The 15,085-nt window shown below is 37.4% G+C and overlaps 1 protein-coding gene across 1 annotated transcript; it reads left to right on the top strand.

Moving 5' to 3' along the window:
* Nucleotides 1-4,006: 4,006 nt before the first annotated feature.
* Nucleotides 4,007-9,168, top strand: LOC139310854 (olfactory receptor 1F1-like; the record flags this gene model as incomplete). The annotated part of the gene is made up of 2 exons (XM_070935087.1): nucleotides 4,007-4,914; nucleotides 9,147-9,168. Coding segments are annotated over exons 1-2 (930 nt in total), but the record flags the coding sequence as incomplete, so codon positions are not given.
* Between the last annotated feature and the right edge of the window lie 5,917 nt (nucleotides 9,169-15,085).

Below are 15,085 nucleotides of genomic sequence, written 5' to 3'. Positions count from 1 at the left end.
TCCCTAAAGCGAGTCAATTTTGCCATTTCTGCCTATTCTGTCATCTTCACCAACCGTTCCTTCATTGTGGGTAGAATAAATAAAATTATTTTATGTACTAATAATGATATAATTTTATTTCAATTTGTTGTTACTACTACTGATATTAATTTCACGGTTATATTATACTTTATTATAATCATTTTATCATAATTTATTATAGTATTATATTTTATATTATAAAATTGCCCTTCCCTTCCATAAATTGGCTGACTTTTAATAAAATACATAGAAAATTAAAAAATAACATAAAATAAACTACATAAACTAATCTATAAAAGCAGCAGAAACATAAATTATACAGAGACAAAAGACCCTCAGACTTGTCAGTAAAAGTATAAGATAGTAGTAGTAGTGGTGATAGTAGTAGTAGTAGTAGTGGTAGTAGTAGTAGTAGCAGCAGTAACAACAGCAGCAAAGATAATTGATTCAGAATCCTGGGCTCTTTGTTTTTCCCCTGTTATTCAATTCACCATGCTGCCTCTGTGTGCACTTTTTGAGTAGCTCCTACTTATGTAGCAGACTTTATGACCCATCCCACGTCTTTTTTTACTGCTTCATTGATCACTCAGTTTCACATCTATGTGTACATTACAGTATGTGCTTTTTAGACATGTTGGAACCTGAACACTATTTATGGCTATACCACAAGTAGCGAATAGCAAAAGAAGCATCATTTCTTCCATTTCTGCATTCTTAAAGGCTTTCTCATTGGGCATGGAGATAAAGTGAACATAAAGTGAGCTAATCATGAGTGCAACTAATGATTCCCATTAATACCTTGATTGGTTGATTGATTGATTGATTGATATGTCGTCAAGTTGGTGTTGACTCTTAGCAACCACAAGGATGGATTTTCTCCAGGACCTGGCCTGGTCCTTCAGGTCTTCCAGTGGTGAACCCATCACCATTGTAATCGAGTCCATTTATCTTGATTTTGATTGTCCTCTTCTTTTTCCTTTGATCTTTTCCAGGGTTATAGACTTTTCCAGAGAGTTTGATCTTTACATAACTTCTCTGAAGTATAAAAATTTGAGCCTGATCATTTATGTTTTGAGTAAGGACTCTGGGTTAATTTGTCTGATGGCCCATTTGTTTTTGTGTGTGTGTGTGTGTGTGTGTGTGTGTGTGGCTATCTATGATTGATCGATTGTTTATATGCCATCAAGTCATTGTCCATTGTTAGTAACTACATAGATAAATATTCTCCATGACAATCTATCTCAAATTTTCAGGTTTTTCAATGATGCAGTCATCAATGCTATAAACTGTTTTCCTCCTTTTCTCTTTCCTTCTACTCTTCCAGCATAATAGCTGGTCATTTTTGCCTCAAGTGAGAACTACGATGTGTTTCACCAACCACTTGTTTATTCTTAGGAATTAGATATCCTCAAGATTTTTCTCCAGCTTCAAACCCCAATATTTTAGAGGTTCAGGAGGTTAAGTATGAATGCAACTATTTTGGAAGTTCTAAAGTGTTAAACATAATTGCTATTTTCAATAAGTGTCTCAATACCATGAGAGTAACGATATCTATTAGCAAAGCCAGAACATTTATTCTGATGGTGCTAAAATGAATTGGCAGAGCTAACAAATTCTAGGAGGCTCCTTGTAACCTACGTAATTTAGAACTGCTTTCAAAGTTCATTTTTCTACAAAAATTCAGCGTAAGTATGGCAAGATTGGAAAAGGGCCAAATTTACAGTGAGATCATTCCATGTAGGTCATATATTGTTATAGACCGGTGATGGCGAACCTTTTCGGCACTGAGTGCCCAAACCAGAACACATGTATGTGCATGTGCATGCACATGCCGGAAACCAGAAGAGCAGCTGGCAACAGTGTGAGTGCCCACAGAGTGGGTTCTGTGTGCCACCTCTGGCATGCATGCCATAGGTTCACCATCACGGTTATAGACTGTAATGGATGTTTATATGGTAGAATTCTGCTTCATAAGAAAGTATCCCTTTCACAAAGAAATCTGTCCATTAAGATCTAGGATTTTAGCCCAGTTACACTGCTAGCATGCTAGTTTATTCTGTAATGTGGACTCCTCTCATCAGTCTGAAATCATAAAATCAATCAAAGTCTACTCAGACCTACTGCTCGTTTTGTTTGTATTAGATTAGAATATTCTGATAGCTCACTCTTGGCTTGACTAAATGGAGGAATCCTAAGAGATGCAATGTCAGAATTAACAAGATCCCAGTGGCCTAAGCCATTACATGAGAAACATCCATGGAAATATCCATGGGCATTTAGATATGTGTTGTTTTTCCAGTTTGGAATTTATGTGATGGGCAGAATAGGAAGGGAATATTTTTTATAATGTAGAAAATGCAGCTGTTATGCCACTATTGTGAGCTGTCTATCTTTCTCTTCTTCTCTCCTTGTTATGTAGTATTTTCAGAGGTAATAAAGCAAAGAGGTAATAGCACTATATTAGACAATTGAACCTCTGATTGAAAGGAACAATTAAAAATACATGTGTGGATTACCCCCATGTTCACAGTACTCTTTCAGCAACTGAATTTTACTTCTCTTGGTGGAATCTGGTGGGTTACTGCTGTCTTTGAACTGTCTGAAGCCTGAATACTTACTCTATAGGAAAAAGGTTTGTAAATGTCCTGGAATTTTCTACATAGAGGTCTCTGTGTTCTTTTGCTTCTTGTGATATCATAAATAGGTACACTATTATGTGAAATTTATGACATTTCTAATGTGTCTGGCTTGACTTTATCGCAAACTACCGGTTTATAGGCTTGATCTGCTCTCCTGCCTTTCATATATTCCATCAGAGAAGTAGAATAATTCAACCAAGTTTGATGCTCTAATATAGGAAGTGTCATTGTCGAGAGCAACTATAGAATAGCTATAGTTATATAGGATATATAAATATGATTTATAAATAAATAAAGTATAAATAATAAATAAACTGTGGGTTAACTCAGCATAGATCAAATACAAGACAGAAATCCCCAAAAGGAAAGGAATCAATTAGGGAGAAAATATCCAAGTTTATTTATTATTAAATGTATTTACTTTCATATCTTTCCCATCCAGGTGACACATAAGGGTTGAAAGTTACATTTAGAAACGTCTTGGATAGTTTAATGAGAGATCCATTATTGTGGATGTAATTTGTGGAAAGAAGATTCAAAGAAACATATTCTCAGGCTGAGCAGGAATGAATGAGGTAAGATCATTTTCTGTTTGATCTGTATCAGAGCACAGAGCCATCATGCCTTTCCTTTTTAAGCCCCCGCCCTCTTCTTAAAAGTTTCCCATGGCTTCGTTTCTAAATGTAAATGTTAAACCAGAAGTAAATTCCTCCACGAAGCAACGATGTTGAAGGACTCAAGTAACAAAAGACTTCAGTGATAACACTGACATGTGTAAGGAAGGCAGGTACACAAACGAAACTGTCAGATCACATGAAGCTATTTAGTAATGTAACTAGGTGTCAGTAACAAGAACAAATGTTTTTAAAGTATACTCCTGTCATGTGGGTTCGAATGTTTACAGAAACAAAGTCAGCTTTGAATTGCTTTATTTAGGGCTTTTCTGATCCACTTGTCTTTCATCATATACCTCAAAGCAGAACATATGAAAATCACTTTGATGTCACCTTCAGTTTTTAATGTTTATTCTAGAGTGAAAAAAATCCTGCCTCCTTGCAGTCTTCAAAAACAAGTCTGAAGCAAGTACCAGTCAAATTCAAATTTGCTTTGTTTCAGCAAGGTGGATGCATCATATGCCTTCAGGTGTGCCTGATTCACTCTTGGTTTCAAAAACCTTTTATCTTACCTATTGAAATGAGGCAGGAGAGGGTCCAGCACTACACATGTTATGGCCTGTCTTGCTTCTTTCCTCTGTTTCTACCTTTTGTCACATTCAACCTGGTATTCTTCTGTGTGAACTGCTGCATATCTCTGTATCTTTTCTTATTCTTTTCCTTAGCTGAGTAATGGCAAAAGAGAACCATACGGACTCATCAGATTTCATTCTTATGGATTTCTCCTTCCAGTCAGAGCATCAACACCTTCTGGGCTTGCTCTTCCTATCCATGTATCTCCTGACAGTCCTGGGGAATTTACTGATTGTTCTGCTGATTTCCTCAGATGTTCGCCTTCTGCAGACCCCCATGTATTTCTTCCTCAGGCACCTTTCTTTGGCAGATGTGGGCTTTGCCTCTGTGGCCGTCCCCAAGATGCTGCAAAACCTTCTCTTCCAGGTCAGGACAATTTCCTACAGTGGTTGTTTGATGCAAATGTATTTCTACATGACTTTCGCCAACACAGACAACTATCTCTTGGCTGTGATGGCCTATGACCGTTATATGGCCATCTGCCACCCACTGCTTTATGCCGTACGAATGAGCCACAAGCGCTGCCTCTTACTTGTGGCAATCTGTTGGCTCCTGGCATCCCTCAATTCTGTGCTGTATACTTTGGTAATGTCCCCTCTCTCTTTCTGTTCCTCTAAGGAGCTCCCCCAGTTCTTCTGTGAGTTCTTCCCTTTGTTACGACTGGCATGCTCAGACACAAGTGTTATAGAAACTATTTCTCTAATTGAGAGCTATGTAGATGTATTGGGCCCATTTATCCTCATTGTGATCTCCTACGTCTGCATTTTCTGCACCATTCTTAGAGTCCCGTCCACAAAGGGGAAACAAAAGGCTTTTTCCACATGTGGTTCTCACTTGGGTGTGGTAGCCCTCTTCTACGGCACCCTCTGCTGGGTCTACCTGCAGCCAAACTCCAGGAGTCCAGAACAGAACATGATTTCTTCTCTCATGTACACAATGGTGACTCCCATGCTCAACCCATTCATTTACACACTTAGAAACATGGAGATAAAAGCTGCTCTGAAAAGATTTATTGGAAGGATAAAAAAGGCCAATTTACTTCAGTTCTTTCTCTGTTCCTCAAAATCTGCATTTCTGTGAGAGAGGGAAAGGAAGTCTCAGCAACATGAATCGTGGATATGTCCCGATCTGAGTTTGTACCTGGGATATTATACTAAGAACTATAATTTCATTCATAAACACGGACTGTCCTGTTCCAGAAATCACATAAAATGTTAAATGTTTGTTTAATGAATACCTATAGAAACAATAAGGAGAACAAAATCTAAGGGGTGATTATTTATGAGAATTAAAGTGGATTGCTAGACAGAGAACTAGATTTGAAACGTGAAGGCATGACTTGAAAACACTGCTATTATGACAGACTGTCATCTCTGATAAACGGATCCTCATTCCTCACTTTTAGAACATAAGTGGTTACCATAATGGAGCATATAGAATAGAATAGAATTCTTTATTGGCCAAGTGTGATTGGACACACAAGGAATTTGTCTTGGTGCATACGGTCTCGGAGTATATAAAAGAAAAGATACATTTGTCAAGAATCATAAAGTACAACACTTAATGATAGTCATAGGGAAACAGTCAGTATAAATCTTAAGGATACCAGCAACAAGATTACAGTCATACAGTCATAAGTGGGAGGAGATGGGTGATAGGAATGATGAGAAGATTAATAGTAATTAATATCTAATGGTTATCATATCATATCATCTTTGGTATCATCTGGGCTCAAGTTGCAGTTGGTGTGCATAGGGTCTATAAGCATGTTTGCAAGTTGAATAAGTGTGAAAAAATATCCTATCTAAACAAAGATTTTCCTTATTTCAGTATTCAAATATTTACTAGACGATTGAGGAAAATGGGATTTGTTGCAAATGCCACCTAGAACTATCCTGTTCAGAATCCCAGCCAGCTTACCCAACCTGTTTCCATTCTCCTCCTCCTGTTTTTCCATCCTCCCAAACCATCAGTTAGCAAGCTTCCTGGGGCCAGTGAACATGCAAGTATTCCATACAGATCACTGTATTGCTCCTGGGCTGTTGATGCTTCCCTATTGCGTGAGGGTATGGTGATGCTTGCTATTTAAAGTTTTAGCAATAAAAATGAGTTTGCTATTAATAGATAAAATTTCCAGTAACTTTTCTGTGGAATGAAATTTGAAAGATCACCCCATAAAACCATTTCCTCAGAGTTACTCTACAAAACTAGTAAAAACTGGTATTGGTATTAATTTTCTAAGAATTTTACCTTTCTCTTTACAAAATAATAATAATAATGATAACAACATTCCTGTTCTTTTATTGGTAAAGTAACATCATCTGTAAAACATGTCCGCTGAGCTAACTGAACAGTGTAGAACTCACCATATTTACAAATAGTAGGATAACATTGCAAACAATGGCTTTTTGAAAAATTAAAAAATATATGCAAATGATGAATAAAATGAGTCATACAAATAGATTTGATTGGTATTGTGAATGGAGATGATTACTTGAATTCCAAGATCTGAAATAGGGCAGAGTCACACAGATTTCCAGTGTTATTTTTTTTTAAAATGTAGTGATTATTTTTTAAAATGTATTTAATTATAGAATAATTTGGGAAGTATTCTGATGATTCTTGGAAATATCACAGTCACAAGGAAGGTCTTCTGAGTGACTGTAACTGGTCTTAATAAAATTGAGATGAAATCTATTTAGGATAGATGAAAGGCAAAACTAATCCACTCAAGGGATAATTCATTTATGAGTTTTAACATTACATGATGTGTTAATAGCAACAAGCCCAAACAAATTTTCAAATAGAGACAAATGGCATTTTAGTATGCTGATTTGGGATGGATATGCTGAAGCCATAGGAGGTGGGTTGAACAGGGGTGGGTTCCACTTACCTTTGCTACTGGTTTGCAACAGGAGCGCACGCGAGCGCAGAAGCTTCTGCGCATGCTCAGAGCGTCCATGATGACATCCAGGCAGGTGGGTGGAGCCTCCTGCCACCGTTACTACCGGTTCGCAAGATCTGGACTGAACTGGTAGCAACCCACCACTGGTCTTGAAATAAATTTGTATCATAAACCCCGACTATTTTTTTAAAAAAACATATGCACAGAAAATGTCCTTCCAATAAAACTGTTTTAAAATCTATAATATTTCAAAATACGCAAAAAGTGTACATTCAAAGAGCAATCAATAATGCATCAAAATATGCAGTAGTACTACAAAACATACCCAACCCAGCCAAATATACTAAGATTAAAATACCAGAAAAATGGATCTCATCAGCCTCTCCCTCACCATCTACTTTTAGTTTGATGGACAAGTATACCAAGGAATCAGAAGAACAACCATTGGATTACCATTCTCAGGACTCACAGCAGAGACTGTAAATGTAGCATCTAGAAAGTATAGCATTTCCACACATACAACTGAAAGTCCCAATAGCCCAAGAAGAAAAAACAGGAGACATCTACAGTGTTCAGTGTAAGAACTGTAACAGCCACTATGTAGGATAGACAGACAGAAGATTAGCAGGTTGTATGAACATGAACACCAGCCAATAGCTAGAAGACACAATGAAAACTCCTTAATCTCATAATTCATGGATTCAATCATTGTTTCAACTGGGAAACTGTGAGCATCCTAGATCAAGCAAAAAATGCTAGGGAGTCCCAGAAGCTTGGCATTCAGCCAAATCTGTTATTGATAGACAGGGATATAACCATGTTTGTATACCATTCAAAATGGCCTATGACCATGTGCTGTGAACATCACATAGGTATCAGGAAGGGCATCCAGCCAGTAAATGCTCAGCTCTACCCAGTCGCCTTGACTCTATCCTGAATTAAGAGACTACAGGGTTGTAAAAAGAACAAAAAGTGAGATGAAAGCACAGGCAGTGGAGAGGCACATGCTGTATTGTTTCTGTTGCAATATTTTCAGGATCAGACTCAATAAATTTAGTAAGAGTTAAAGGTTTAAATATATCTCCTTTTATTTACATTAGGCATTCTATATTCACTGAATATTCACAGGTAGAAGCAAGTAAATGGGGGCAAACAGCTCCTTATATATACAATGGGTGGAGCTAGATATGGGAGTGGTGAAATATGAATACATTAAGAAGTGAAGAATAAGTTAACCCCTGATACCCCGTTCATATATTATTTACACATTATAGAATAAGGCATTTACATCTGACAAATCCCCCTCTAAATGCCGATTCGTTATGCAACACCAATTACATTCAGATTCAGGACAGTACAAAACATACAATTTAGATGTTAAGTATTTGTGCTGCTTAGCAGGTAAAGGTTTTTTCAATATGTCAGCTAATTGTTCTGAAGTTTCACAATGCACTGCTTTAATAAATCCATCCTGAGATAATTGTCTCACATGTTTAAATTTTATATCTATGTGTCTGGACCTTTGTCCAATGGCGTCAGATCTGGATATTTCAATAGCTGCTTTATTATCTTCATGCATAACAAAAGGCAAAGCAGGTTTTTTCCAAACATCTGAAATCAAATCATTAAACCATACAAGGTTATTTGCAGCTTTAGATAAACAAACATATTCTGCTTCTGTCGTTGAAGTGGCCACTAATTCTTGTTTACCAGTGTACCAGTAAACTGGACAGTCATTTAAGAGGAATATATAACCAGATGTACTTTTTCTACACGAGGTGTCTCCAGCCCAGTCTGCATCCACATAACATGTAAGCTTTGGTTCTTTATTATCGTTAGGTTCCAACATTAAACAAAAGTCTAGTGTACTTTTCAGATATCTTAATATTCTTTTAACAGCTTCCCAGTGGTACATTGTTGGCTTGCTGACATGTCTGGATAATAAATTGAGGGGTAAAGCGATATCTGGTCTTGTCCAATTAGATATATAAAGAAGTGAACCTATGACTGATCTATAAAATGTGTTATCTTTGAATTCAGGGGATGATTCATCAGTATTTCTTAGAAAGTCAGTCTGCATAGGAGTATCACAAGGTTTGGCATTACTTAGATTGCATTTGTTTAAGAGCTCTATGATCTTATCTCTCTGAGTAAGTTTGAATCCTCTTTTAGTTTTATTAATTTGAACACCAAGATATTTGTTTACTTTGCCTAAAGATTTCAGTGAGAAATGTTCATTTAGCTTGGTTACAAAAGTTTCTCTTCTCTCTTTATGTTTTCCTATGTATAAAATGTCATCCACATAGATCAATACAAATTCTATGTAATCATCACCCTTTTTAACAAAAAAACAGTTATCAGCAGTGGTGGCATTGAAGTCCATGGTTTTAAGTACTTTTACTAAACAATCATACCATCGTTTACCAGATTGTTTTAATCCGTATAAACTCTTGTTTAACAACCAAGTCTCATTCCTGTTTGTGTATTGACTGTGAGGTGCTCTTACATATATTTCCTTATCTAGTTTTGCGTGTAGATACGCAGTCTGTATGTCATATTGGAATACATCGAGATTAAGTGCTGATGCTACCACTAGAGCTGTTTTGACACTCTCGGTTCTTACTGTGGGGGAATACGTGTCAGTGTAATCCTCCGGATATTTCTGTGCATAACCTTGTGCGACTAGTCTAGCTTTGTATAGGGTATTGCCTCCCTCTAAGTTCTTAATTTTATATATCCACCTGGTACCAATAATTGTTTTATCCTTTGGTGCGATTGCAGGTGTAAATACATTTAGTCCTTGTAAGCTTTCCATCTCTTTTTTCATTGCTAATTCCCATTTTTCTTTTTCTTTACGAGGGAGTTTTAACACTTCCTCATATGTATTAGGTGTCATTGACTCACCATCCATATGCATTATATAGTCCTTATATTTATTTGGCATCTGATTTCTGGTGTTTCTAATTGTTTTTTCAGGTTTACTATTGTTATCATGCAAATATCTTGCTTCCTTTTTTGTTAGTGTGTCTGTCTTTATTTTGTGTTGGCTATTTGTCCATGTTTTGGTTTTGTTTTTATATTTGTTGATATTTTGCTTTTCTATGGTCCCTTTCTCTTGAGATTTTGTATCTTTGTTGTTACTTGGAAATATTTCATTAAGATGTATTTTAGACCAGTTGGCCTGTTCATGGAACACAGCTGTTCTGGAGACTATAAATTTGTTATTACTATCAATGAATCTGTACCCTTTAGTGCCTGTCTCGTATCCCATAAATCTGAGTCTTCTGGACACGTTTTCTCCCTTTCTTCTCAGTTGCTTAGGTATGTGTACGTCTGCAGTGACCCCAAATATGTGCATGTGTGCCAATTTTGGTTTTCTATTATACATTACTTCATATGGTGTTTTATTTACAATGCTGGACCAGGTTCTATTCTGTGTGTAATTGGAATAATGTAAGGCTTCTGACCAGAATTGTTTGCTTAAGCCAGCATCTTCCAATGTGCATCTAATCATGGTTTGTAATGTTGAGTTCTTCCTCTCTGCAATCCCGTTCTGGAACGCGGAAAATGGACTAGACGTGTAATGTAACATTCCTTTGTCCTTTAACCATTGGGAGAATTCTTTAGACATGAATTCACATCCCCTATCTGTCATAATTTGTTTTATTTTGATATTGTGTTTTGTTTCTATGCGTTTATAAAATTCTTTAAATTTTTGAAAGGTTTCGTCTTTATGTTTTAATGTATAGACAAATCCATAACGGCTATAATCGTCTACTATGGTCAAGAAGTAACGTTTTCTATAAGTGATTGATGGAGTTAGTGGACCAACTAAGTCCATGTATACTAAATCAAAAATTTGGTTGGTTGATCTGGTGGATTTTCTTGGCCTGGGGCTAGTCTTTAGTTTTGTAGATTTACATACTGAGCATTCCAAATAGTTTTCACAATTTTTTATTTTGACACCTTCTGCGTGTTCAGTCATTTTTTGTACTACAGGAAAACTGGCATGTCCTAACTTCCTATGTAAGATGTGAGCACACTCATCATGAATTGGCTTACCTATTTTTGGTTTTTTTTCATTGTGTACATCTTTGTGATCATGAGATATTTTACATTCATCATTGTCACTGTTGCTAATGTTTCCATCATCTGCTTCAATACAATCTTCCATATTTGAATCAATGTTGTGCAACCATTTTTCCTTTGTTATTAGATAAGGTAGGCCTCCTTTAATTATTACAGTGCCTATATCTATTTTATTTTTCTCTAAAGTCGCCTTTCCTTTAGAAAAAACTATGTTAATATCAGAATCTCTACTTAGTTTTATGGCACTTAGTATGTTATGAGGTATTTCAGGTATTAGCAATACCCCCTCTATTTTTCCTAGACCTGGCAGTGTTACATTCCCTCTGCCTAACACTTGAACCTTTTCTTGGTTAGCTACCTTTATTACAAATTTATCTTCTACAAATGAAGACAATATATCTTTGTTATTAGTGGTGTGATTAGTTGCTCCAGAATCAATAAGCCAATTACTGTTCTCATTCTGCTGTGTGTTAGTGTTGTCTTGTTTATTTAATCCATTCAGTGAACCAGATTTTCTATCCTTTGAATTATCTCTGCCCCCTCTATTGTCTTTGTAATTTGGTGGGCTTCTGTATCTATGTCTATCCATGGAAGACTGTCTATAATTGTATTTGTTTCTATATTCTGACCTATGTCTTTCTTTTGAAATTTTGGGGCAATCTCTTCTATAGTGTTCCCTGGATCCACAGTTGTGACATTTAAATGTTTCATTATATTTTTCTTGGAAAGCTACTTTCCTATATGGTTTGTGTTCTATGTGATTGTTAGAGCGATTCCTTCTTGAATTGTCTTCTGCTATTAATTTATTGGATAGACTTTCTATGGATAAGTATCCTAGATTGATTGTGTCTAAATGTGACATATAATTGTCCCATGATGGATCAAGTGAGTTGATAATAACACTTTTCATTGTTTGATCTGAAATCACCTCCCCCCTTAAATGCAGCTCAGCTCTTATTTTGTTTAAAGATATTAAATGCTCACTTATGGAAACCCCTGGTTTTATCCTAGATGAAAAGAAATCTTTAGACATCCTTGTGGTGGTAGCTACACTGTCACTGTGAAACAAATTGAACATGCATTGAATAATTTCTGAGACAGTCAGATTTTGCTTAATGCTATGATACATTGCAGGAGACACACTAGATATTAATAAGAAAAATGCTCTATGGTGTAAACAGTCTATTTTTAGAGTCCAAGGTCTTTTTGGGGGACTAGTGATAAAAAACAGTAAGTTTTCCTTCATAAAGACAACCTGGAGCTGCTGATACCATTCTTGCAAATTAATGCCATCTATCCTTAGCTTTGGGAAGTCACTGGGTAAATTTCCGACATTATTAGTTCCATTACTTACAACCTGAGGTAGTCCGTGGTCTCGCAAATGCAGAAAGTTACAAAACGGCGTGGGGATGCTCGCAACGAGCCTGCACGGTCTCCTCGCCAGTTCATGTCTTCCCGGACCATCTGCGTAGTCTTGCGCATGCGCGTTGTTCATTTTTTCCATGGAGTCGTCGTGAGGGGTTCTCCTCGTTGCGGCTCGCTCGTTCTGCTCCTCCTCAGACGAATCGGTCTCTGGCTCGATTTTGGGAGTCTTGACGATGGCGGCTGCTCTTCTTCTTCCTTTGAAGGTGTTGGTGCTTGCTTCGGTCTGTGGCGTGGGGCGGTATCGGCAGGGCTCTCTGGGTTCGGGCGTCGGCGCTCTCGTAGTCAGAATGGGAGCGGGCAGGTCTTGAGGCATTGACTTGCTCGCTCGCTTCTTCGTTAGCTTTTTTGTAATTTTTAGTTTTGGTCCAAAAGCAGCAAAAAGCGTTTTCATTGCTGATTTTATTTGATTGTTTGTTGAATCACCTTCACTTTCCGATTCTGATTCTTCTGAGGTGTTTGAATCTTCTTTTTCATTTTCGTAGTCTGATAATGTTTTTCGCGCCAGAAATTTTGAATTGAGCTTTCTGATTGGCTCTGCTTCGCTCACCCTGGAGGTCTGTTGAAACCAAGATGGCTGCCATTCAAAATTTCGCGCGGGATCACCGGTTTTCTTCTTCACAATAATTTTTTCTGTAATCATATCACTCACTATTTTTGGGTCTTTTGATTTTTCATTAGTGATGTGCTTCTCTCTCGCTGCTCCGCTGTTCTTCAGCATATCTTGGAGGTTCGCGATGAGGCTTTCATCGTTCTTCTGGCTCTTCAATAGTTTTAATATCTCTGACCTGAGTTCGTTATTCTCTATTTCGATTTCCTCCTGGTCATCATTATCATCTATTATTTCTTCGTCTTCAGTGGTGTATTCTTCGGATTCTCTCGAAATCGCGTTTGTGGATTCGTTGATTATTTCTTGTTCTGTTTCCATTTCTTTGCTGTATGCCCTGGTGTTGGGCCTATCTTTCCTAGACATTTTTAAGTTTTTATTGAGTCAATAAACCATCCTCTGCTACCAGCTTGTTGCAATATTTTCAGGATCAGACTCAATAAATTTAGTAAGAGTTAAAGGTTTAAATATATCTCCTTTTATTTACATTAGGCATTCTATATTCACTGAATATTCACAGGTAGAAGAAAGTAAATGGGGGCAAACAGCTCCTTATATATACAATGGGTGGAGCTAGATATGGGAGTGGTGAAATATGAATACATTAAGAAGTGAAGAATAAGTTAACCCCTGATACCCCGTTCATATATTATTTACACATTATAGAATAAGGCATTTACATCTGACAGTTTCTATGTGTCCAGAGTTACAGGGGCATTGTTTCTCTGGGTCAATAATTTTCCTGTATTGGTCTTCGAGGACAGCTGAGGGGAGGCATGACAGTGTGCATGAGTAAAACCCCTCCAGTGTTTGGCTGTGCCACAGAAGAGCTAGAGTACCTGTTCACTGTCAATAAATTTGGGGTCCTGACTAGATCCAATTGGCCCTTTGTGTCCATGACATGCTGTTTAATGAGTGTTTTGATCATAGTCTATGTTGAATAGAAGATCTGGAGAGAAGCCCAGGGTTGAGATATTAGTTGCCACTGTCTGTTTCCATGTGGATTGAAAAAAAACATCACTCATAGTTAATGGGGGAAGCCTAAGAGGAAAACTAGGTGAGTCTGAACCCATAGGTGAGTATGGCCATCCCATTCTACCCTCATGAAGCTTGCCAATAGGTGCAGGGTGTCATTAGAGGCACAATTTGGGGCTGATGTTAGACATTTGGATTGTACAAATTCTAATGGTGCAAAATTGGAGAAGGGGCCCTTTGAGCATCATACAAAAGTTGTGTCTTTGGCTTGGCTTCAAATAATTTGAGTGCTGCAGGTATATAGTGGCCACCTCTTGTTTTAAGGAATTTAAGGCTGGCAGATGTGCTCCTCTGTGCATTTTCAGCTACATAGTCCCCGTGGCCTTTCCTAGCCCTGGCAGAATGAAGAACTACTCCAGTCATGTCTGTTGGCTGCCTGCTATTTGGCAGTTCAAATCTCACCAGGCTGAAGGTTGACTCAGCCTTCCATCCTTCCGAGGTGGGTAAAATGAGGACCCAAATTGTTGGAGGCAATATGATGACTCTGTAAACCATGTAGAGAGACCTGTATAGCATTATGAAGCGGTATATAAATCTAAGTGCTATTGCTATGTGAAACAAAAGACCTGCTCAATCTCAATGACCAGTAATCCTTCTAAATTGGGTTTCCAGTTATGGGGAAAGCTTCCAATTTGTTTCAAAAGCAAGAGGCACTTTATGCTCACTGGGAGACGGGTGGTGTATAAATTTAGTAAATTAATTATTATTGTTATGTATGATAATAATGCAATAACATGGATCTCTAATACTAAAGAAAAGAAACCAGAAACCATCCTTGGGTCAGTTTTCAAGATAGAATAAATCTTCCAATCACAAAACACATTTCAGAGTTAAAAAGAAGATATTGTGGAATGAAGGTGATCATTTTGTTTAAGAGTTCAGGATATAGCAATAGCACTTAGACTTATATACCACTTCATAGTGCTTTATAGCCCTCTCTAAGCAGTTTACAGAGTCAGCATCTTGCCCCCAACAATCTGGGTCCTCATTTTACCCTCCTCGGAAGGATGGAAGGCTGAGTCAACCTTGAGCTGGTCCGGATCAAATATATAGACAGATCACATCTGTTCCTCCCATTCATTTAGCTGTGAGCCCTAGCTACTTCATGCTACATTGCCCT

The sequence above is a fragment of the Pituophis catenifer genome, unplaced genomic scaffold, assembly GCF_029215685.1.
Source record: "Pituophis catenifer annectens isolate HBS135680 unplaced genomic scaffold, rPitCat1.0.hap2 SCAF_2, whole genome shotgun sequence".
NCBI classification, from domain to species: Eukaryota; Metazoa; Chordata; class Lepidosauria; order Squamata; family Colubridae; genus Pituophis; species Pituophis catenifer.
The sequence above is the reverse complement of the archived record's forward strand: the minus strand, read 5'-3'. Positions and strand labels throughout refer to the sequence as shown.